General features: G+C 35.6%; 1 protein-coding gene across 3 annotated transcripts in view; it reads right to left on the bottom strand.

Annotated features, from left to right (window-relative positions):
* Window positions 1–24,765, bottom strand: part of SLC25A40 (solute carrier family 25 member 40) — a 62,090-nt gene that overhangs the window by 34,676 nt on the left and 2,649 nt on the right. For all 3 annotated transcript variants that reach the window (XR_005526499.1, XM_039222455.1, XM_039222456.1), the window contains exons 2-5: window positions 8,661–8,726; window positions 6,967–7,087; window positions 5,411–5,470; window positions 3,465–3,571 (exon numbers count right to left, since the gene is read on the bottom strand). Coding sequence is in view for 2 of the 3 variants with exons in the window: in XM_039222455.1 (XP_039078386.1) it covers window positions 3,465–3,571; window positions 5,411–5,470; window positions 6,967–7,063 (264 nt within the window). In the remaining variant the exon portion in view is untranslated. The remainder of the gene's footprint in view (window positions 1–3,464; window positions 3,572–5,410; window positions 5,471–6,966; window positions 7,088–8,660; window positions 8,727–24,765) is intronic.

Raw genomic sequence — 24,765 nt, 5'->3', positions numbered from 1 at the left:
TTGAATTGTCTTCCTTCCTTTGAAGTTCCACCCTTCCTCTCTTAACTGTGGGTGCCATATGAACCTTAAATATCTGCCTGGGGGCTGCATTATCTGACAGAGCACCCATACATATGTAATTAGGTTTGATTTTCTCCTGTTAATCTGCCTCACTGTCAACACAGTAAAGATGTTATTTCTTCCCAAAGAGATATATAGGTTTAACACAATTTCTAAAAAAATCTTAGTGAGTTTTTTTATAGATATAAATATATTTTTCTAAAATTTATATGAAGAGACAAAGAACTTCAGGAATAGCTAAAACAACTTTGAACAAGAAAAGTATGAACAAAGTGGGAGAAATCAGTCTACCAGATTTCAGGACTTAGCTATACTACATAGCTATACTAATTAAGACTGTGGTCCTGATACAGATAATAGACAGATAAATGAGACAGAATAAAGAGCCCAAAAACAGATTCATACAGTATGCCCAAATGATTATTCATAAATGTGCAAAAGCACCTAATGGAAGAAAGACAGTCTTTCAACAAACGCAACTAGACACCCATAGGCAAAATGAACAAAAACAATTAAAAGGTCAACATTGTGTTTATACTTCATATAAGAATAATTCAAAAATGGATCAAGGACTCAAATATAAAACATAAAGCTATATAAAAACATATAAAACATATTGAAAGATAAAACATTCTTAGACTTGACACCTAAAGCAAGAAAAAAATGATAAATTGAACTACATCAAAATTAAGCTTTAACTCCATGAAAGACTTTGTTTATGAGGATAAAAGTCAGAAAGTGGAAAAAATATGTGCAAATTCACATTCAAGAGAGGATTATTATCTAGATTTTATAAAGAGTTCTCAAAACTTAATAGTAAAAATACAAACAGCTCAATTGGAAAATGGGTGAAAGACATGAAAAGCCATTTCCCTGAAGAGGATATACTAATAAATAAGCATATGAAAAGATGTTCAACATCATTAGCCACTAAGGAAATACAAATTAAAACCGCAGTGAGGTATCATTAATCTATCAAAACTGTTAAAAAGTGACATCAAAGGCTAGTGAAGACATGGAGAAATTAGAACAGTCATACATTGCCACTGGCAATGTAAAATGGTACCACTAGTCTAGAAAAAAAGTTGGCAGTATCTTAAACTCTAAACATACAACTACCATGTGACCTAGAAACTGCACTCCTAGGCATTTATTCCAGAGAAATGATGACTTATGATATTAAGACTTATAATTAGAAATATACATTTTGGTCTTTGTCCATGATTCCTGGCACATGGTTCCTAAAATCAATATAATTTCCTAATTGATAAAGAACAGTGGAAGATCTTTTGTTCTAATATTTGGCCCTTCGTTCTTAGTCCTAAAACAGCTCCAGAGAATAAAGGTGAAAAGAGTATTTTTTTTTTATTCATAACAAGCTTCTTTCAAACTCCATGAGTTTATGCTAAACAGGTGACTTATGAAAGGTCCCTCAGGACTGGGCACCTGGGTGGCTCAAGTCAGTTGAGTGGTCCTGTCTGACTCTTGATTTCAGCTCAGGTCATGATCCCAGAGTCAAGGATCAAGTCCCGCTCTATGCTGAGCATGGAGCCTGCTTAAAATTCTCTCTCTCCCTCTGCCCCTCTTCTTGCCAGAAGGCACACACTTGCTCTCCTCCCTCTCTCTCCTCTCTCTCTCTCTCTCTGAAAAAAGAAAAAAAATAAACATGAAAAGTCCCTAGATAAGGAGTGAATGGGGGCTAGCTGCCAGGGTAACCAACCATGTGATTAAAGGGCTGAAACTTTTAGTTCCACTCCACTACTCTAACCCACACCCCAACTTCAGGGGTTCCAGGGAGGGAAAAGAGACAAGCAGTTACATTAATAACCAAAGGCCAATAATTTGATCAATCATACCTATATAACAAAGCCTCCTTAAAAAAAATCCCTCAAGTATGGGGTACGGAAACTTCCAATTTGGTAAGCACATGAAGGTTCAAGGAGGATGCATACCTAGAGAATGAAACTCCATACCCACCCCCCTGAAGTCTTGCACTAATGCATCTCTTCTACCAGGATATTCCTGAGTTGTATCCTTTCATAAAAAACTGGTCATCTAGTTAGTAAATGATTTTTCTGAGTTCTGTGAGCTATTTAGCAATTCACTGAATCTGAAAAGGGGTTTGCAAGAACCTCTGTTTACAGCCAGTTACCAGAAACACAGGTGACAACTTGCTATGATTAGCATCTGAAGTGGGAATAGTCCTACGGTGTCAGAATGGAGTTAAACTCTAGGATACTCTGTTGGTGCTCCTGATACTTGAAAAATTGCTTGGCAATGGGGGAATAACCCCATAGACCTGATTTAGAAATGTTGTAAATAGTGTTCACAGAAAAAAATGGTGAGTAGTTTTTTTTAATACTTATTTTCACACAAAATCTGTGAATGAAATCTATGTAGCAGTTTTATTTGAAACAGCCCCAAACTAAAAAAAAAACCCAGAAAACAAATTGTGGTACATTAATACCATAGAACTAATGAGCAATGAAAAAGAACTACTGATAAATGCAACAACCTGAATGAATCTCCAGATAATTATGATAAATGAAAAGAGCTAATCCAAAAAATATTATAGGTGTTATATATGTTATTATATATATATATATTCACAGAACATTCTTTTTTTTAAATATTTTTTTAATGTTTTGTTTATTTCTGAGAGAGAGAGAGAGAGAGAGAGAAAGAGAGAGACAGCGTGAGAAGGGGAGGGTCAGAGAGAGAGGGAGACACAGAATCCGAAGACAAGCTCCAGGCTCTGAGCTGTCAGCACAGACCCCAACGGGGGCTCGAACCCACGAACCGTGAGATCATGACCTAAGCTGCAGTCGGACGCTCAACCGACTGAGCCACCCAGGCGCCCCTCATAGAACATTCTCGAAATGAGAAAATTATATAAATGAAGAACACATCAGCGGCTGCCAGGTGTTAAGGAGCAGTTGAGAACACAAAGGAAATGGGTGTGGATATAAAGGAAAACAAGAAAGATCCTTGTGGTGATGGAATTGTTCTATACCTTAACTGTATCAAAGTCAATATTCTGGTTGTGATAATGTAACTTTTTTATGATGTTACCACTTGGGGGGAAGGAGGAAAAAAAGTATATGGAATCTGTCTGTATCTTTTTCTTAAAATTATTATCTATAATTGTGTCAAAATAAAAAAAGTTCATTTTTTTCTTTCCAAACAAAAAGTAGTAACAGAAGAAAAGAAAGTTTGTAACAAGTTAATTGAAACTAAACCAGTACTTGCCTCTTCCTGCCTTACATGTACCTTTCAACTCTGGATAACCATGCTAACTTTATCATAGACATTTTACTCTCTTGCAATGCAAAATCTTTCACAGATAAGATTAATTATAAAAAATGGAAAACATATTGTGATTATAAACGACATAATCTCCTTACCAATGTACCCTGGAATCGTCCTGGCTTCTTATACCATACTTTGTTGCCCTCCTCTTCACAAACACATAGATGATCCATAAGTCCATTACTATATACAAAACATTTTCCTAACAAAGAAGATCCCAACAGTCAAAACCTACTTCACACAAATGTACCATATTTACAGATGAACAAATTCAAAGTACAATGAATTGACCAGAAAATTATGAAAGGAGATATATCTTTGTTTTCACCTTTTAGGAAGAAAATTACATACGCTGATTTGCTTAATGACATAGTACTAGTCTCTAAACTCAAAGTGGTGAAAATAGAGTAAATTTTACATTTTTAGAACGTAGAAAGCAAATGCACACAGAAATAAATTATTTTAGGGTATATGAGGGAATGAAGAGAGAAAATAAAGGAGGAAAACCTGTTCGGAAAAGAGAACATGAGTATACATTCACTCTATTTGACAAGAAGAAAACTGTGGTATACAAGGGAAATCCACTTATATATAAGCGAAACATACACATAAATCTAATGTATGTTTGAAACTTGCTAAGAGAGTAGATTTTAAAAGTTCTCATCACACAAAATTGTTAATTGTGTGAGGTGATGGAATACTGACTAAACTTACTGTGGCAATCATTTTGTAATATACACATATACACAATACATACATATAATTTAGGTGTGTCATTATGTGGCACACCTAAAACTAATACAATGTTATATGTGGATTATATCTCAATTAGAAAAATACACTATCTAAAAAAGTCCTTCTCAACCAATGTAAATTATGCCATGCTTTGTCCTTTGCTCTCTATTTATACCACTCAATATAGACATTCGTCAGATCCCGCCTAATTTACTACAACTTTCCCTAATAGCAACTCCTTCCAATTATTGGACTCATTCTACCTGCCAAAATTATCTTTTCTGTTCAATCATAACATATAAGTCTAAATGTCTCCTTCTTTTAAGGATTTCTTAAATGTGTAGGAAACTACCTTTCCTTTTACTCTTCTATAACTCATCTCCTAAAATACATCTCCTATAATCCATCTATACTTACCTCCATCTCAAATATGACTATTCTTCATTCCATCTCAGTGTTTTGTTCATCAGAGTGGCATCCATGTCCAAGCCAACATCTCATAGTCCAAGCAGTCTGTTTTCTGCTATTTAAACATGTTTGAGGGGTGCCTGAGTGGCTCAATTGGTTAAGCATCTGACTTCAGCCTGAGTCATGACTTTATGGTTCGTGGGTTTAGGCCCTGTGTTGGGCTCCATGCTAATAGCTAGAAGCATGGAGTCTCCTTTGGATTCTGTGTGTACCTCTTTTTCTGTCCCTCCCTACCTTGTATACACACACTCTTTCTCTCTCTCTCTTTCAAAAATAAAGAAATAAATATTAAAATTTTTTAACATGTTTGAAATATTATCTTTATAAAATTGTGAAAGATTGATAAAAGAATTGCTATTTTTCCCCATGTAATAAAAACATGTAACTACTCTTTTCAAATTCATATAAAACATACTATCCAATAATTAACCAAACTGCTTGATAAAATAATGATTTCTAAGAACTATATTTAAGCAACAGTTGGATGACTGTTGGATGAATGTTCTAGGATGGGCAGAGCTCTAAGACTATGGAAGAAGCTAAATTCTAAGGTCCCTCACATTTATAATTCTGCACTTACTTGTGAGGTACATATTCAAATATTAAATCACCCAATATTTTAATCAGCTACATAAAAGTGTTATAACTGTTTTATATATATTTGTTTTCGGTCTAGACCCCATCATGTACAACTAAGTACATGCAAAAAAGCATTTCTGCATGAGGATAAAGAGACATGAGCTTTTAAAAATTAACAAAAAATATTTTTCAAACAAAACTGAATAAAGTAACATTTAAAAACCTAACATATGATTTCCAGGATAACTAGTACACATACCTTTGGAGAATGGGTTGCTTTGGGCTTGGAGTCGAATTTTAACAACATCCAGAGGAGTCACTATAAAGAAATATAAATTTTAATTAATAAGTGACACCTATAAAGTCTCCGGATATTTACCCAAATATGACAAAATATATGAAATCACACCCCTCTTCCTGACTATATAATGAGTAAGATTGTTTATCTTAAAGTGTTTTAAGTTTTAAAGTATCCAAAGGTTTTAAATGTAACATTCTAATTTTTTGTCCTTGAATTGTTTAAAAAAGGACTGATGAGAAGACAATTACTTCTCTCATAACTACTAAACTATCATTTATAATACTGCTACAATAATTCCATTCCAAACCTAAAATACAAGTTTTTTTTTTTTTTTTTTTTTTTTATTTCTAGGAGAGAGAGAGAGACAGCGTGAGCAGGGGAGGGTCAGAGAGAGAGGGAGACACAGACTCTGAAACAGGCTCCAGGCTCTGCGCTGGCAGTCAGCACAGAGCCCGACGCGGGGCTCGAACCCACGAACTGCGAGATCATGACCTAAGCGAAAGTCGGACACTTAACCGACTAAGCCACCCAGGCACCCCCTAAAATACAAGTATTTTTAAGAAACTACATATCATCAAAGGTAAACAATAAAAGTTTTAGAAGTCTATTTAAAAATTTGAGAATAACTGTATTATAAGTAATCAATATTAGTTTTCCTAATACATTAAATTCAGCTCTATCAAATAAAAACTATAGATAATGGAAAAGTGAGTAAACTAGCCATAAATCCTCTTTACTGTCACACTGTGTTACTCCATTTGGGAATAGCACAGTAAAGAACTGTTTTAATTAGCATGCTATTTTATACAAGTAGGAAAAAATGCTGAATAGTGGTTCTAAGAAAACTTTTCCTTATCTGAGAATGAGGAAGTCACATTAGATGGTCTCTTACAACACTAATTGAAGATAGCACATTCAAAAGTAATATATTTATATTTGTTTTAATCATATATCTTATCTAAATAAGTTAGCCAGCTCAAAAAAAAATCACTAAAGTACTTAACTATCACCTAACTATGTTGTTTGTCTTTCTTTAGAAGAGATGGACTATAAAAAACAAAAATATGGCCCAAAAGAATTTAAAAAATTCTCTGCTAATGCAAGCAAAGGAAATTTGTATTTTTTGCTACCATAAGTTGCCAAAGTTCCACATCATTCATTATACTAATATTTTATTCTATTTTCTTGTTTCTTCTTTTAAAAAAGGCTAATAGTGTAATAAAAGTTCAATAATCATAGGCATTTCAAAGAACTCTTGATCTGAGCCCCTAATTTTATAGGTAAAAATGAAGCTCCGAGAGGAGTAGGGACTATCTCCCACTGCACTCAGCCTGAGAATGGCAAAGTGAGTAATAAAATTTAAGTCTCTTGATTCTCTTCCAATGTTCTTTTTATGTTATGCTAATGGAGAAATATGATGAAGCATGGATGATAATGCTATCATTATTTCAGATAGAAAACTCAAATGGAAATCTGTAAGAGTTACAAAATCTATAACAGTAACATTATTTTACCCATTAGTGATGTCAGGATAGCTCCAGTACAGGATGCAAACATTTGTTGAAGAGGTGTCACTTTGATAATCTGTGGTCCCTCTGATTCAGGATCCATATTTTTAACTGACTGAAGAAAAATCTGTTAAGGAAAAGCAAAATGTAAAATAAAAGTTTAATGAAAATGTCCTCAGTTCTGACTGCTAAAAATTAAATCATCTATAAAAAAAGTAACCAACATTAGTATCAAAGCACATATTGTTGACCACAATAAAAAATAAATATATAAGTTCTATATAAAGGCACTAACTACACAATTGTCATTAATAACACACGTACTCTGATTTTCAAAAAATGGTAGTGCACTTCAGCTGTGTGCACAGCATCACATTTGTAAGATAGTTAATAGAGCAATAAGAACACAGATTCTGGCCATATAAGAGAATGAAGGCACCAACAAGTACCACAATCTGTGTGTTTAGCCTCATAAGAACTACTTAGACACATTAATATAGAGCTAGCAAATATATCACTGTTTCTAAGGTATAAAATAGAAACACATAACCTTCAAAAGAAGCATTATCATAGAAAAATTTGATGTGAAAAGCAATATATACTCTTTTCTAAAAAGCCAGTTAATGTAAAAAAGTATAAAAATCACTTATAAACATTTTATTAAAAAATAACCACTAGCAATAAGGGTGTCATGTTTCCAAATGTCTATGTACACACAAATGCATATATATGTATATCTATGCTTATGTATGTAATATATATACACACACGCACCAGACTACACATAATAAATTAAACATGTACAAACACTTATGTATCTGTGTACATGCATTGTTTTAAAAAAACCAAATAGGTTAATACTATTCATAATGTTTAGTACCAGTGTGGATACTTAAAAATATAGATACTGTATCAATAAATATAGATTTACATTATCATTTTTAATACTCAGAGCTTTTGATTGTATTTAATCAGTCTCATATTGTTAGATATTTAGGTCACTGTCAAATTTTCATTATTCGTTCATTCATACACTCTCATATAGATATCCTCATGTACACAGCTTTTTGTAGTCTTCCTAGAATTACTAGAGAAGAAAAAGTAAACTTGCTAGGCTAAACTAAAAACTTGAGACAAACTGCCAAAATGCTTTCTAAAAAAGCTGGTCCAATTTATACTTCCACTAGAAATAAATGAGTTCCAATTAACCCAGAATTTCACCGAACTCTCTTCTTGCTCTCACATTACAAATATCACTTATTTACTTTTTTTTTGGTGAACAATTTGAAAGTAAGTTGCATACATCACACCTTTTCATCCTAATGACCTCAGAATATTCTTTTAAATAAACATTTTTTTTAATGTTAATTTTTTTGGGAGAGAGAGAGAGCATGAGCAGAGGAGTAGCAGAAAGAGGGAGACCACAGAATTCGAAGCAGGCTCCAGGCTCTGGGCTGTCGGCACAGAGCCCCATGCAGGGCTCGAGTGTACAAACTGTGAGATCATGACCTGAGCCAAAGTCAGATGCTTAACCAACTGAGCCACCCAGGTGTCCCTCACCTCAGAGTATTCTGTTTTTTCACAGTAACATTATCAAAGTGAGTACTCTGTGGTTCATATTCCAATTTTATCAATTATCCCAATAACGAATGTCATAAATGGTAGTTTTATTGTTTCTTTAGACTTTTATTACTACTCACCTGGTTTAAGTCTTTTCCTCAACTCTATGCTCCAATATTTTGTTTGTAACATCAGTAGTTGCAAATCTGTAGTGAAAAATGAAAGTAATTGTTTTTTTACATAAGACAGGGAGAACCTAAAGATGTATGAAAAAAAATCAACAAATATTTACTGAATATCCTCTTTTACATGCTTTGAGAAATATGGAGAGCATTCTACAAATGCTCGCATTTATTAAAGTCTTTTCACAAAAGCTTCATATTGTCCCAGTAAATTCATTCTGCTTAAAAAACAATTCTAGAACCTGCACACTCTGATTAATCTTAGGATCACTGAGTCAATTTATTTTGTGCTGCAAAATTAAGTATTCAGCATTATCTATGAGGTATATTGTAGGAAAAAAGTTTAATCAATCTAAACAATCCATTAGATCTAAGTTCCAATTTACAGGAAGTTCAGAGACTAAAGTAACATGGTAAAGAATACCACAAAACAGGAGAAGTTGTAACACTCTATAGGACTACTGTCTTGGTTTCAACAAATGAAATTATGGTGGGGAAAAAAGCAAGGGAGGGAAGCCAGGGCAAGGACTTGGGCTCTTCATTTAAAAAAAAAAAAATTTTAATGTTTGTTTATTTTTGAGAGAGAGAGAGAGAGACAAACAGAGCATGAACAGAGAAGGAACAGAGATGGAGACACAGAATCTGAAGCAGGCTCCAGGCTCTGAGCTCTCAGCAGAGAGCCCAACATGGGGATTGAACTAACGAACTGCAAGATCACAACCTGAGCCGAAGTGAGTCACTTAAATAACTGAGCTGCCCAGGTGCCTCTAAGCAGAATTTTTTAAATAGCATGTGAAATAGTGATCCGATTTCATCTTTTTCCAAAAAATAATCCCTCTTTTCTCCTCTTAACAGTTCCTTTGTGGAACTGTTTCTAGGCTCTCTATTTTCTTCTGTTAAACTTATACATACTTAAACCAAATCATACTGCATTATTATGTAGTCATAATAAGCCCTTATATCTGTGGAAGGCAAGTCCACCCTACCGGTTCTTCAGAAGTGTTATGGTTGTTCTTGGCCCTGTGGTCCCTCATATAAATTTAAAAACCATCCACAAGGCTCCTGGGTGGCTCAGTTGGTTAAGTGTCTGACTCTTGGTTTCGGCTCTGGTCAGGATCTTGTGGTTGGTGAATTTGAGCCCTACATATCAGGCTCCCCACTGATGATGTGAAACCTGCTTCAGATTCTGTCTCTCCCTCTCTCTTTGCCCCTCCCTTGCTCATGCTCTCTCAAAATAAACTTTAAAAAATTAAAAAAAAACATAAAAAATCATCTAAGTTCCTTGAAAAATCCTAGGATATTAACTGGAATTGAATTTAATCTATAGATTAACCTGTGAGAATTAGTATCTATGAATACAGTCTATTCTCTTCATTTTTTCAAGCGTTCTTTAACACTGTGAGAAGTTTTAAAATTTGTCCTATAAACTATGGCATATTTGTGACCTGGCAGTCACAAATACTAATATAAATAGTATTTACGTTTATTTATTTTTAATGTTTATTTTTGAGAGAGAGTGTATGTGTGAGTGGGGGAGGGGCACAGAGAGAGGGAGACAAAAGATCTGAAGTGGGCGCCATGCTGACAAGACAGCCTGACACAAGGCTTGAACTCACAAACCATGAGATCATGACCTGAACCTACATCAAGACTCAGATGCTTAACCAACTGAGACACCCAGGTACCCCTAGTATTTTCCCTTTAATTATATATTCTCTCTGCAGTTAAGGTATGGAAATAATTTTGCACATTAACCTTACATCCAGCCAATCTTACTAAAGAAAAGCTATTATTTCTAATTTTTGATTTATAGACTCTTGAGTTTTTTTCCTGTCAGTTTATATTGTCTGCAAATAGTTTAATTTCTGCACTTCACACTCACCATGTTGCAAATTTAGTTTTTTTATTGTAAAAAATAAGATCTCCAACACAATGTTAAAAAGTGGTGAAAATGAGTATCCTTATTCCACTCCTGAATTAAAAAAAATTCACATCCACATTAGGAGGATGTTTGCTTTAAGAGATTTTTTTAAATGTCTTACTTATTTTGAGAAACAGAGAATGTGAGCACGGGAGAGAGAGAGAGAGAGCGAGCGAGTGCGAGGGAGAAAATCCCAAGAAGCTCCCACACTGTCAGTGCAGAGCCCAATGTGGGGCTGGATCTCTCAGTTCTTGAGATTATGACCTGAGTCGAAATCCACAATTAGATGCTTAGCTGACTAAGCCACTAGGTGCCCTTAAGACTTTTTTTTATGGGTGCCTGAGTGGCTCAGTCGGTTAAGCATCCAACTTCCGCTCAGGTCATGATCTCACAGTTCATAAGTTCAAGCCCCACCTCAGGCTCTGTGCTGACAGCTAGCTCAGAGCCTAGAGCCTGGAGCCTGCTTCAGATTCTGTGTCTTCCTCTCTCTCTAACCCTCCCCTGCCCACACTGTCTCTCTCTCTCAGAAATAAATAGAAACATTAAAAAAATGTATTTTTAAAACAAGACTCTTTTTCTTAAAATTCCTCATGTAAGTGATACCATGTAGTATTTGTCTCCTCTTGTCTTATTTCACTTAGTAAATAACCTCAAGTTCCAACTACATTTTCAAAACTGGCAGGATTTCCTTCTTTCTCATGGTTGAATAATATTCCATTGTATATGCCACATGTATCACATTCACAAATTTAAAAAAATAAGGTAAAATATTATTTCAACTTTTTATTTAAAAAAATTTGTAAGTGAAGTATAGTTGACATACAATATACTAATTTCAAGTGTATGACATGGTAATTGGACAATTATATACATTACAAAGTGTTCACCACTACAAGTGGAGTTATAGTCTGTCACCATATGAAGTTATTAAAATGTCACTGACTATAGTTTCTATGCTGTACTTTTCATCCTGACTTATTTACTTTAGAACTAAACGTTTGTACCTTTTAATCCCCTTCACCTATTTTTACCTAGTCCCCCACTGCCCTCATGTCTGGCAACTATCAAGCTGTTGTCTGTATATACGAATTTTTGGGTTTTCTTTAAAATGTCATCATTTGTTTTGCTTTATTGGTCCTACAAATATGTGACATCATATATCTGACTTTCTCTGTTTGACTTATTTCACTTAGCATTATACCCTAGAGATCAAATCGTGTTGTCAAAAATGACAAAATTTGGTTTTTTTTTTTTTATGGCTGACTAACAGTCTAAAGTAAATATATACCATATCTTCTTTATTCATCTATTAATGGACATTTAGGTTGCTTCCATATCTTGGCACTTGTAAATAAGTACATGAAGGTTTCCTTTTCTTCACATGGTCATCAACATTTAATTTTTGTCTTTTTTGATACTGGCCATTCTGACTGGTGTTATCTCATTGTAGGTTTGTTTGTTTTTTAATGTTTTATTTATTTCTGAGAGAGAGAGAGAGGCAGTGTGAGCAGAGGAGGGTCGGAGAGAGAGGGAGACACAAAATTTGAAGCAGGCTCCAGGCTCTGAGCTAGCGGTCAGCACAGAGCCCGAAGTCGGGCTCAAACCCACAAACCGTGAGATCATTATCTGTGCCGAAGTCGGACACTTAACTGACTGGATCACCCAGGCACCCCATCTCACTATAGTTTTGAATTGCATTTCCTTGATAATCCCTGATGATCAGCATCTTTTCATGTGTATGTGTGCCATCTGTAAATCTTTTTGGGGACAATGTCTATTCATGTTCTTTGTACATTTTTACATTAGACTTTACATATTTTTGACGTTGCCTTGTTTTTCATATATTTTGGATATTAAGCTCTTACCGGAAATAATCACTTGCAAATAAGTATCTTCTCCCGTTTACTAGGTTACTTTTTTGTCTTGCTGATGGCTTCCTTTGTTTTGCAATAGAATTTTAGTTTCATGTTATCCTAATAGTTTATTTTTGCCTGTTCCTTTGTTTGAGGAGAATGATCTAGAAAAAATATTGCTAAGACCAAAAGTTGAATGTTTCTTTTTTTAAAACAGTTTTGCAGTTCCAGGTCTTACATTTACGTCTTTCACCCATTAGGTTTTTGAAGGCCTAACCCATTAGGTCTTTAGCCCATTTTATCTTTGTATATGATGTAAGAAGTGGTCTAGCTTTTGCATGTACCTGTCCAGTTTCCCAATACCAGTTTTTCAAGAGACTGTTGTTCCCCCATGTATATTTTTACTTCTTTTGTCATAGATTAATTGACCACATTAAGCATGGATTTATTTCTGAGTTGTTCACCTGATCTATGTGACCTATCTTATTTCACTGCGCTATTACCATACTGTTTTGGTTACTATAGCTTTATAGTATACTTTTAAATTTAGGATTATGACACCTCCAGCTTTGTTCCTTTTCAAGATTGCTCTGGTTATCAGAGTCTTTTGTGGTTCCATACAAATATTAGAACTTGTTTTAGTACTGTAAAAAATGCTAATGACATTTTGGTAGAGACTGCATTGATTCTGTAGACTGCTTTCAATAGTACATTTTAACAATATTAATTCTTCCAATGCATCAGCACAGAGTACCTTGGGTTTATAAAGAAACTAGAGGGATAAATATAAAAGTACAGGAATAAATATAAAAGACAAATAAAGCAATAAAGTTAATATAATACAAAAGGATGTAATTTGTAGGACTATAAAACCACAAAGGAGGAGAGTAAGGAATGGAGCTATATAAGAGCAAATTTTTCTATGCTACTAAAATTAGATTGCTATTAATCTGACCCAAGTTGCTCTAAGTTAAAATACTAATTGTAATCACCTCAGCAACTACTAAAAAAAAAAAAAAAGAAAAAAAAAAGGACTATAATAGGTGAGGTTCTGGTCCAAGATGGTGAAATAGAAATAACCTGAATTCACCTCCTCCAAAGACACTAAACCTATACCAATTTACATAGTTATTCCTACTAGAGAACTGATAGCTGACTCAACAGCTTCTGCACAAAAATAGAGAGAATATAAGACAAGCTAGAGATCACATAAAAGACAGCAAGAGAGATAGAGAAAATATAAGGAAGAGAAGCCCCACCCCAAATGCTGGGAACTATACTGGGAAGTGTAGGAATGCTGTCAATAATGACTCCACTTTTGGCCCTCTATCTTGTTCATATTCCCTTGATGATGTCTCTCTGCATTATGTGTTCCAGGCCCCTTGGAGACTAATCTACATCCCTTAGAAATACCTGCCAAAGCTGGGATAGGGGAAGGCTTGTTTGATCTCCCACAAATCTAATAAATATAACACAGTCTTTCCCATTCCTGACACACAGGTGGTGCCATAAGATCTAATTAAAGGTTAACTGTCAATTAGGTGCACTTAAACCCTTTGAGGTACATGTGAACCCTTTATCTCACTACAATGCCCTCTGCATGTGCACTTAATCTATAAAATCTGTGGACTAAGTTCTGGACTTGGCAGAGACTATGCAGTTGCTGTGGAGTGCCCTCCAGCCAATTCTCTCCTGTTAGTATGTTACCCTGAATAAAACTCTGCAAACTGTACAAAAGTGCCTGCTTTGTTTTCTAGTCTCAAAGTATCTTCTCAATTTGGGGGAGACTTTACTGTCCCTTCCCCAGCTAAAAGGAACCTTGAACAGATCTGTCTGTCTTGGGGCACAGAAAAGTAGTCTTGGTTTAAAAGATCTAGCCTTGGAATGCCACCAAACAGTGGGGTTACTGCTGATCCCCTCTTCAGGTTCGTGAGTGCCACAGTTAATGTTCACCCTCTACCTTGATAATCCAGATTGGAGCAGAGCTCTGAGCACCTAGCTCTGGATGCCCTGGGACACGTTAAAAAAGCCCAAACATACAAGATCCAGTCCCAGAATTCCACCAAATAGCAAAGGGACTACTAGAATTCTGAGTCTGAGGGGGCTGGTGAGCACCATGGTTTATGTTTCCTTCCAAAATGGTAGCATGGACAGGAGCAAGGTTGGGGTGCCACAGTTGGTGTACAGTTTCAGTGAGCTCCAGGGTCCGGCTCACACCAGACCCATCAGTCCCAGCAAGGTAGCCCCAATGTAGTATATGCCAGGAAACCACTAGTGGGTACTCAATACAGCTCTGGGTGTCATGCCAAGATGACACAGATACAAAGCACCCCAAGAACACCTCAGGCCTCTACCATTTCAGCTCCAAACAGAATAGGGTAATACAGATCACTTTGGGACCTCCTGACGGATGCTTGTTTTGGTCACCCTGGAAAGCTGTCCCTGCACAGAGTCCCCCACAACAACCCAGCCCATAGTGGCCTTAGCTCCAATCACCTTAACAGGCCACACTGCACTGAGCATGCTTGGACACCCTGGCTTGCACCCACTTTAGCTTCAGCTGTCCTCCCACAATACTTTCTGGGTGGAGAGCCCTGGGACCACCCTAGCGCAAGCCCACTTAAGCTACAGTTGTACACTGGAGTGCTAACTATGCACAGTGCCTTTGGACACCCCAGCTCATGACCCACCTCCAATTTATTCACTCTGCTGGGGTGCCTCCCACACAGAGTACCCTAGGAACCCCTGGTCTATGCCCTGCCTCAGCTCCAGCCACCCCACTAGGGAACTCTCTACATGGAGAGCCCCAAGACATCCCACCCTGGACCCACTTCAGCTTCAGCTATCCCACCAGTATGCCTTCTTCATGTAGAGCTCTGGGACCGCCCTGGGCCACGCTTTCTTTAGCTTTGATCATCCCATCAAGGCAACCTCAACATGTCATATTCTAGGACCTCCAGCACATGCCAGACATGGCTACAGCCAGCTAAAGTAAAAAGGCACACACTGTCTACACAGGGTACAATCATATGCAAAACCACTCCTTCAGGTTTGTAAGTAGTCATTTCACCTAATTCATAGAAACAAACACAGCAAAGTCCAACAAATAAAGAAGCAGCTCCAAATGAAAAGACAAGAAAAAAAATCTGTAAAGAATTACATGAAAAAGAGATAAGAAATATGTCAGATAAATGAATGATCACAAAGATGCTAACCAGGCTGAAAAGAAAAATAAGGAGTGAGAACTTCAACAAAGAAAAAGAAAACACTAAAAAAAAAAAAAAGAGTCAGAGTTTAAAAAGACAATAACTGAAATGAAAAACATACTACAGAGAATCAATAGTAGATTTGTGGATGAAGAAGAACAGACTAGCAACCTAGAAGACAGGGTAATGGAAAGTACAGTAGAAGAAAAAAAATGAGGATAGGTTAAGGGATCTCTTAAACGTCAAGTGAACAAACATTCTCATTACAAGAGTCTGAGAAAGATGCGAGAGAAAGGGGCAGAGAATCCTTATTTGAGGAAATAATAGCTGAAAAATTCTCCAACTGGGGAAGGGAAACAGACATCCAGGATCAGGAATCACTGGGAGTTCCAAATAAGATGAACCTAAGGAAGTCCACAACAAGACACATAATTATTAAAATGGCGAAAGTTAGAGAATTTTAAAGCCAGTAAGAGAGAAGCAGAAAAGTTACATACAAGGGAAGCACCATAAATCTATCCGTTGATTTTTCAGCAGAAACTTTGCAGGCCAGAAGAGAGTGACATGATGTATTCAAAGAGGTAAAAGGGAGAAGTGCCTGCGTGGTTCAGTTGGTTAAGCATCTGACTTCAGCTCAAGTCATGAGTTTGAGCTCCAGTTCTGGAGTTTGAGCCCCGTGTCAGGCTCCAGGCTCAGTGTTGACAGCTCAATCTGGAGCCTGCTTCCCATTCTGTGTTTCTCTCTCTCTCTGCCCTACCCCCACTTGTGCTCTGTCTCTCTTTGTTTCTCAAAAATGAATACACATTAAAAAAAAAAAAAGCTGAAAGGGAAAAACCTACAACCAAGAATATTCAACTCAGCAAGGTTATCATTCAGAACTGAGGGAGGGATGAAGTTTCCCAGATGAATGAAAGTTAAAGAAGTTCATCAACACTAAATCAGCCTTACAAGAAATGTTAAAGAAGCTTCTTTAAATGGGTAAGGCAATACTTGAAAGCAAAAAAGTTATGAATAGTAAGGTGTAAAATATGACAATATATGCATAAAACATGAAAGTAAATGTTCAGAATGTGCTTGAACTTAAATGATCAACTTTATAAGTATTAAACATAAGATGCTTATAAATATATATCAAGTATAACGTATTAAGTATATTGCTGTGTATATAGAATATTCTACATGAATTTCATGGTAACCCCAAACCAAAAATCTTTGATACACAAAAAAATAAAGAGGGGTGCCTCGGTGACTCAGTCAGTTGGGTGTCCAACTCTTGATTGCAGCTCAGGTCATGATCTCACAGCTGTGAGATCAAGCCCCACTTTGGGCTCCACACTGGGCATGAAGCCTGCTTAAGATTCTTTCTCTTGCTCTCCCTCTGCCCCTTCCCTGCTCATGCTCTCTTTCTCTCCAAAAAAAAATAATAATAAAAATAAAGAGAAAGCCAAGCTAAACCCTACTGAGTCATCACATGGAAAGAAAGCAAGGGAAAACAAAAACAGAGAATTACAAAAATAACGATGATAAGTACACACCTGTAAATAAGTTACTTTAAATGCAAATAGTTTAAATGCTCAAATCAAAAGACATACCGTGGTGGAATGGATAGAAGCCAAGACTTACCTAATAATGCAGACTAAAAAAGACTAACTTCAGGCTTAAAGACATGTAAAAAATGTAAATAGAAGGACAGAAAAAGACACCATACAAACAAAAGCAGGAGAAAAAAAGCTGGTAACTGATCAAGTAAAAACTCAAATCAGACAAAAAAGACTTTGAAAGAAAGTCTGTAATAAAAGATAAAGTATTTACATAGCAATACAGGGGTGAATTCAACAAGAAGGTATAACAATTGTTGTAAATATCCATGAACCCAACACCTGAGCACCTAAAATAAAGGGAGAAACTGAGAGTAATACAGTAATGGTAAGAGACTTTAACACCCTGTATATCAATGAATACTTCATTCAAACAGAAAATAAATAAGGAAAATGAAGAGTGTCTTTGAACAAGACATTAGAATAGGTGGACCTAATAGATATATACAGAACATTACATCCCAAACCAGAGTACACATTCTTTTTAAATGCACATGGAACACTTTCCAAGATAGATCACATTAAGGCCACCAAACAAGTCTCAATAAATTTAAGAGTGAAATAACATGCATCTTCTCCAATCATAACCGTATAAAACTAGAAATCAGTAACAAGAAAAAAAAAACACACACAAACACATGGAAGCTACACAACATGCCAAGAAATAGCCAATGGTCATCAAAAAATCAGAGGAAACTAAAAAATACATCCAGGGGCCCTGTGTGGCTCAGTCAGTTAAGTATCTGCCTTTGGCTCAAGTCATGATCTTGTAGTTCATGGGTTCAAGCCCCGTGTTGGACTCTGTACTGAAAGCTCGAGCCTAGAGCCTGCTTTCAATTCTGTGTCTCCCTATCTCTCTGCCCTCTCTCTCAAAAATAAAAAATTAAAAAACATTAAAAAATGTTTTTTAAATTAAAAAAAATAAATACATCTAGACAAAAATATAATGGTCCAAAATCTTTGGGACATAGCAAAAGCAGTTCTGAGAGGTAAGTTTATAACAACAAAGGCCAACCTAAAGAAGAAAATTAACAAAAAAAAAATATAACTTTATACCTAAAGGAATTAGGAAGATAAGAGCAAAGCCCAAGATGATGAGGAGGAAGGAAATGCTTGAAAGCATAAATGATATAAAGACTCGGAAAAAAAAAAAAAAAAATCGATGAGACCAAGAGCTGGCTCTTTGAAAAATATAAACAAAATTGATAAGCCTTTTTAACTAAACTTACTTCAAAAAAAAGACACACAATAAGAAATAAAAGAATAAAAACAGACACCATAGAAATACAAAAAAATTCTAAGAGAATACTATAAAAATCATATATTTGGAATTTAGACAAGAAATGGATAAATTCCTAGAAATATACAATCTTCCAAAACTGGGTGAAGAAATATAAAGTCTGAACAGACCAATTACTAATAACAAAATGGAATCAGTAATCAAACAACTCCAAACAAACAAAAATCCATTTAAAGAAGAGTTAACACCTACTGTCTTCAAACTATTCCAAAAAACAAAAGGAAAGAAAGCTTCCAAATATATTCTATGAGGCCCACAATACCCTGATTCTAAAACCAGACAAAGACACTACAAAAAAAGAAAACTACAAGCCTCTATCTCTGATGAACACAAATGCAAAGGCCCTCAACATAATGTTAGCAAACCACACTCAACAATAAATTAAAAGGATCATTCACAATAATCAAGTGGAATTTAGTACAGGGATTTAAGGATGAGTCAATATTCACATATCAATCACTGTGATATACCACATCAACAAAACAAATGATAAAAATCACAAGATCATTTCAACAGAAGCAGAAAAGTATGTGACAAAATCCAGCATTCACACATAATAAAAACTCTCCAAAAAATGTTTAGAGGTAACATACCTCAATATAATAAAAGCTATATATGAAATACCAACAGTAAACATTATAGAGAGCTTTTCCTCTAGCATCAGGAACAAGAAAAGGATGTTCACTCTTGCCACTTTTATTCAACACAGTACTGGAGTGCTATCTGTAGGAATCAGACAAGAAATAAAAGGCATCCAAATTGATAAAAAAATAAGTCCCTACTTGCAAATGATATGGTATATACACAGAAAACTCTAAAGACACCACCAAAAAGCTATTAGGATAAATGAATTCAGAAAAGCTGCAGGATTCAAATTAACATGCCGAAATCAGTAGCACTTCTATACAATAATAAAGTAGCAAAAAATAAAAATTAAGGAAACAATTCCATTTACAATTATGCCAGAAAGAATAAAATATCTAGGAACAAACTTAATCAAGGAGGTGAAAGACCTGATCTCTGAAAACTATATAACACTGATGAAAGAAATTGTAGGCAACACAAACAAATGGAAAGATATGCCATGTTCATGGATTGGAAGAATACTGTTAAAATGTCTATATTACTTAAAGCAATCTATTGATTGAATGCATTCCCTATTAAAGTGGCAAGAGCACTTCTTTCTTTTTCTCTCTCTCTTTTTTTTTTTGCAGAACTAGAATAGATAATAACAAAATCTGTAGAGAACCACAAAGATCTAGAATACCCAAAGGAATCTTGTGATGGAAGAACAAAGCTGGAGGTATCACATTCTCAGAGTTTAAGATACTACAAAGCTATAGTAATCAAAACAGTATGATACAGGCACAAAAACAGACACAGATCTGTTGATGGAACAGAACAGAAAGCCCAGAAATAAACCCACACTTAATCAAGTGGTCAACTAAAGTATGACAAAGGAGGCAAGGATAAGATAAACACTGGAGGAATACAGTCTCTTCAATAAATGGTATTGAGAAAACTGGACAGTTGCATGCAAAAGAATGAAACTGGACCACTTTCTTACACTATACACAAAAATAAACTCAAAATGGATCAAAGACCCATACGGGAGACCTAAAACCATAAAACACTTAGAAGGAAATGTAGGCAGTAATTTCCTTGACATCAACCATAGCAACATTTTTGTAGAGGTCTCAGGCAAGGTAAATAAAAGCAAAAATAAACTATCAGGACCATACAAAAATAAAAAGTTTTTACATGGCAAAGGAAACCATCTTTAAAAGACAATATATTGCGGGGCGCCTGGGTGGCTTAGTCGGTTAAGCGTCCGACTTTCGCTTAGGTCATGATCTCGCGGTTCATGGGTTCGAGCCCCGCGTCGGGCTCTGTGCTGACTGTGCCAGCTCGGAGCCTGGAGCCTGTTACAGTCTGTGACTCCCTCTCTCTCTGACCCTCCCCTGCTCACGCTGTCTCTCTCTCTCTCTCCTAGAAATAAATAAAAAACATAAAAAAAAATTAAAAAAAAATAAAATAAAATAAAAGACAATATATTAAATGGGAAAATATATATGCAAATAATGACCCAATAAAAGGGTTAATATCCAAAAACACAAATGATATGATTTTAAAAATGGGCAGAGGACCCAGATAGACATTTTCTAAAGAAGATAAACTGATGGCCACAGACATATGAAAAGATGCTCAACATCACTCATCATCAGGGAAACACAAATCAAACCACAGAGAGATATCACCTTACCCCTGTCAGTATGGTTAGAATCAAAAAGACAAGAAATAACAAGTACTGGCGAAGATGTGGGGAAAAAGGAGCCCCTGTGCACTGTTGGTGGGAATGTAAGTTGGTATAGCCACCGTGGAAAACAGTATGGAGGATTCTCAAAACTTTAAAAAAAGAAGTACCATAGGATCCAGTTAATTCCATTTATTGGGGATTTCCCTAAGTAAAAACAAAACAAAACAAAACAAAAAACACTAATTCAAAAAGATATATGCATGCCTATGTTTACTGCACCCTTACTTACAGTAGCCAAGATATGGAAGCAAACCAAGTATCCACCAATAGATGAACAGATAAAGAAGACATGGTGTACATATACATATACATAAGTATACATAAGGTACTATTACTGAGCCATTTGCAACAGCACAGATGGACCTAGAAGGTATTATGCTAATTGAAATACATCAGACACAGAGACAAATATGATTTCACCTATATGTGAAACATTTAAAAAAAAAAACCAAATAAACAAAAACATAAACAGACCCGTAAGTACAGTGAAGTGATGGCAGCAGCCTGAGGGGTGGGAGTGGGGAATATAGGCAAAATAGGTGAAGGGGAGTGGGAAATACTCTTTCAGTTATGGGTTGAGTAAGTTAGTGGGATAAAAGGTATAGGGAAACAGGAAATACTGGTAATGATACTGTGATAGGGTTCTATGATATCCTATGGTAGCTACCTATACTTGTGGTAACAGCATAAAATACAGATACAAGATACCATTTCCTAGCAGTAAGAATGACATAATTTTAAAAAAAGAAAAAGAAAAAACAGTAAGTGCTAATGAATGATGAGTATGTGGAGAAATGGGAACCATTTTACATCCACTGGTGGGAATGTAAAATCATGTAGCCACTGTGGAAAAGTTTGAGTTTCTCAAAATGTTAAACATAAAATTTTCATATGACCAAGCAATTCCACTACTAGATATATACCTAGAAGAACTAAAAATGCAGCCTGACAAAAGCCTGTATACACACGTTCAGAGCATTATTATTCCTAACAGTCAAAAGTGGAAACAATCTGAATGCTCAACTGAGAAATGAATAAACAAAATGTGATGTATCCTTTCAAGGGAATTTTATTCAACCAAAAAAAAAAAAGAATGAAGTACTCATACATGCTATAACATGGGTAAACCTTGAGAAAACATTATGCTAAAGGAGAGAAGCCTGACATGAAAAGCACGTATTTTATGATTCAATTTATATGAAACGTTCATAACTGGCAAATGTCTACAGCAGATTCATGGTTGCTAGGGGTTGAGGAAATGGGGGATTTGGTTAATGACTGCTTAATGGGTACTGGGTTTCTTTTTAAAGTTTTAAAAATGTCCTGGAATTAGATAGCAGTGATGATTGCACAATAATATAAATATACTCAAAGTCACTAAGTTATACATTTCAAAATATTTAAAATAGTGAATTTTATGTTGTATAAATTTCACCTCAATTTTTTTTTAAAACTAGGTATCACTTCACTCCCAGAGACTAAGATGCAACTGGGACTTCTATACATTGCTGGAAAGCAGAGTTAAAAACTACAGTAATTTCCCATGGTGTTAAACATTCAGTAAACATATGATCCAGCAAGTCAAAGAAAAATAAAAACATATGTCCACAAAAGGACCTGTATACAAATGTTCATATCAGCATTATACATAACAGAAGTGAGAAGAAACCATCCAGTATGAAGAAACATTCAGTAAACATATGATCCAGCAAGTCAAAGAAAAATAAAGACGTATGTCCACAAAAGGACCTGTATACAAATGTTCATATCAGCATTATACGTAACAGAAGTGAGAAGAAACCATCCAAATGTAAATCAACAGGTACACTACATTCACTACATTCATAGTATTCACTATATACTACTCAGTCATAAAAAGGAATGAACTACTGTTACATACAGCAACATGGATGAATCACACAAGGTTTATGTTATGCAAAATAATTCAGAGTTACAACATAAAAATTATATGATTTCACTTATATTAGGTTGAAATATAGGAAAAACTGTTATTTTTAAAAAATTTTTTGTTTTTTATTTATTTCTGAGAGACACAGCACAAGTAGAGGAGGGTCAGAGAAAGAGGGAGAGAGACACAGAATCCAAAACAGGCTCCAGGCTCTGAGCTGGTGGTCAGCACAGAGTCTGACGTGGGGCTCGAACCCATGAGCCGCGAGACCATGATCTGAGCTGAAGTCGGACGCCCAACAGATTGAGCCACCCAGGCGCCCCAGGAAAAACTATGTTAATAGAAATAAAAAAACTGGTTACCTCCGATGGGACGGGAAAAATAGAATGAAGAATGAAATAACCTTCTAAGACAAAAATGCTCTATACCTTGATTTTAGTATAAATGACAAAAATATATATATATTTACTAGAATTCATTCTGTATGCTTAAAATGGATGCATTTTATTGTATGTGGATTGTCACAAATACAGAAGTCTCCCCTTATCTGCCAGGGAATGCATGGATGGCTCAGTTGGTTAAGCATCCGACTTCGACTCAGGTCATGATCTCACAATCCGTGGGTTTGAGCCCCTGGTCTGGCTCTGTGCTGACAGCTCAGAGCCTGGAGCCTGCTTCAGATTCTGTGTCTCCCTCTCTCTCTCTGCCCCTACCCTGCTCACACTCTGTCTCTCTCTCTCAAAATAAAATAAAGACATAAGAAAAAAAAATTAAAAAAAAAAAAAAAAGATATCCAGTAGATGCCTGAAGTCCCATGTAGTAACAAACTCAATGTATTTTTTCTATATACGTTGTTTTTTCCTCAATGTTTTTTTCCTATACATACACACCTATGATAATTTATAAATTGGGCATATTGAAAAATTAACAGTAACTAAAACTAGAATAATTATAACAATATACTGTAATAAGCATTATGTGATTTCTCAAAAGATCTTATTATACTACACTCATCCTTCTTCTTGTGATTATGTGAGATGACAAAATGTCTGCATGATCTGATGAAGTGAGGTGAATGAAGTAGTGTTAGGCTACCACGGACCCTCTGACAACAGGTCAGAAGGAAGATCATCTGCTTCTGGACCATGGTTCATCAAGGATAACTGAAACTGTAGCTAAGGGACTATTGTACTAGAAAATTTAAAAATTTACATCATGAGACTTCTTTGGGGTCTTATGTAAACCATTCCCAATGAGCATAGCACAGTGTAGGTGCTCAATCAATACATAAAGAAAGAAATGAGATAAACAGGTAGAATATTTCATAGTCATGGCCAAATAGTATGTATGTATTCTGTATTACCTTTAAGGGATTTACAGTCTAGTTTAGAAAATGATATATCACTTCTGAACCAGCTCATTATCCTCCTATAGATGTCATAGCAGCCTCTGAATTATAGTCTCAAGGGAATCCACCTTCAAATTCTGAATCCTCCTGTCTTGCTTATTCTCCATTTTTCACCCTTCACGGAAGTTGTGTTCAAGGACTTGATACACTTAATTTCCTTCCCCTGGTTTTCCAGCCCACCCTCACCTGAGGCATGAACTTCAGTGCCACACATATCTTTTCATACTTAGCCTATGAAACTAAAAAATTAGCCTTCAAAGATCCCTATGGCCTCTAATTCACCAGGATATTGAAACTATAAAATGTGAAAATTGTATTTAAAATATAGCAAGAGAATACATTTCAAAAGATAATATATCAGCAGTTAACCTATGAATCAAATAGGGATATTACTGAAGGCCTCAAATGAGCAGGAGATAAAGGCTCAATCTAAGCTAGGCTTGGTATGAATAAGGAAGAAGAAGAGGTGGAGTCTTAAGCAAAAGAAAGAAAATAGGAAAGTGATGACTATTACAGAAGAATGAACAAATCCATTCATTTGCCTAGGCTGT

The sequence above is a fragment of the Hyaena hyaena genome, unplaced genomic scaffold (assembly GCF_003009895.1).
Source record: "Hyaena hyaena isolate Hyena2069 unplaced genomic scaffold, ASM300989v1 scaffold_1133, whole genome shotgun sequence".
NCBI classification, from domain to species: Eukaryota; Metazoa; Chordata; class Mammalia; order Carnivora; family Hyaenidae; genus Hyaena; species Hyaena hyaena.
Note: the sequence above shows the minus strand (reverse complement) of the source record. Positions and strands in the feature narration are given on the sequence as shown.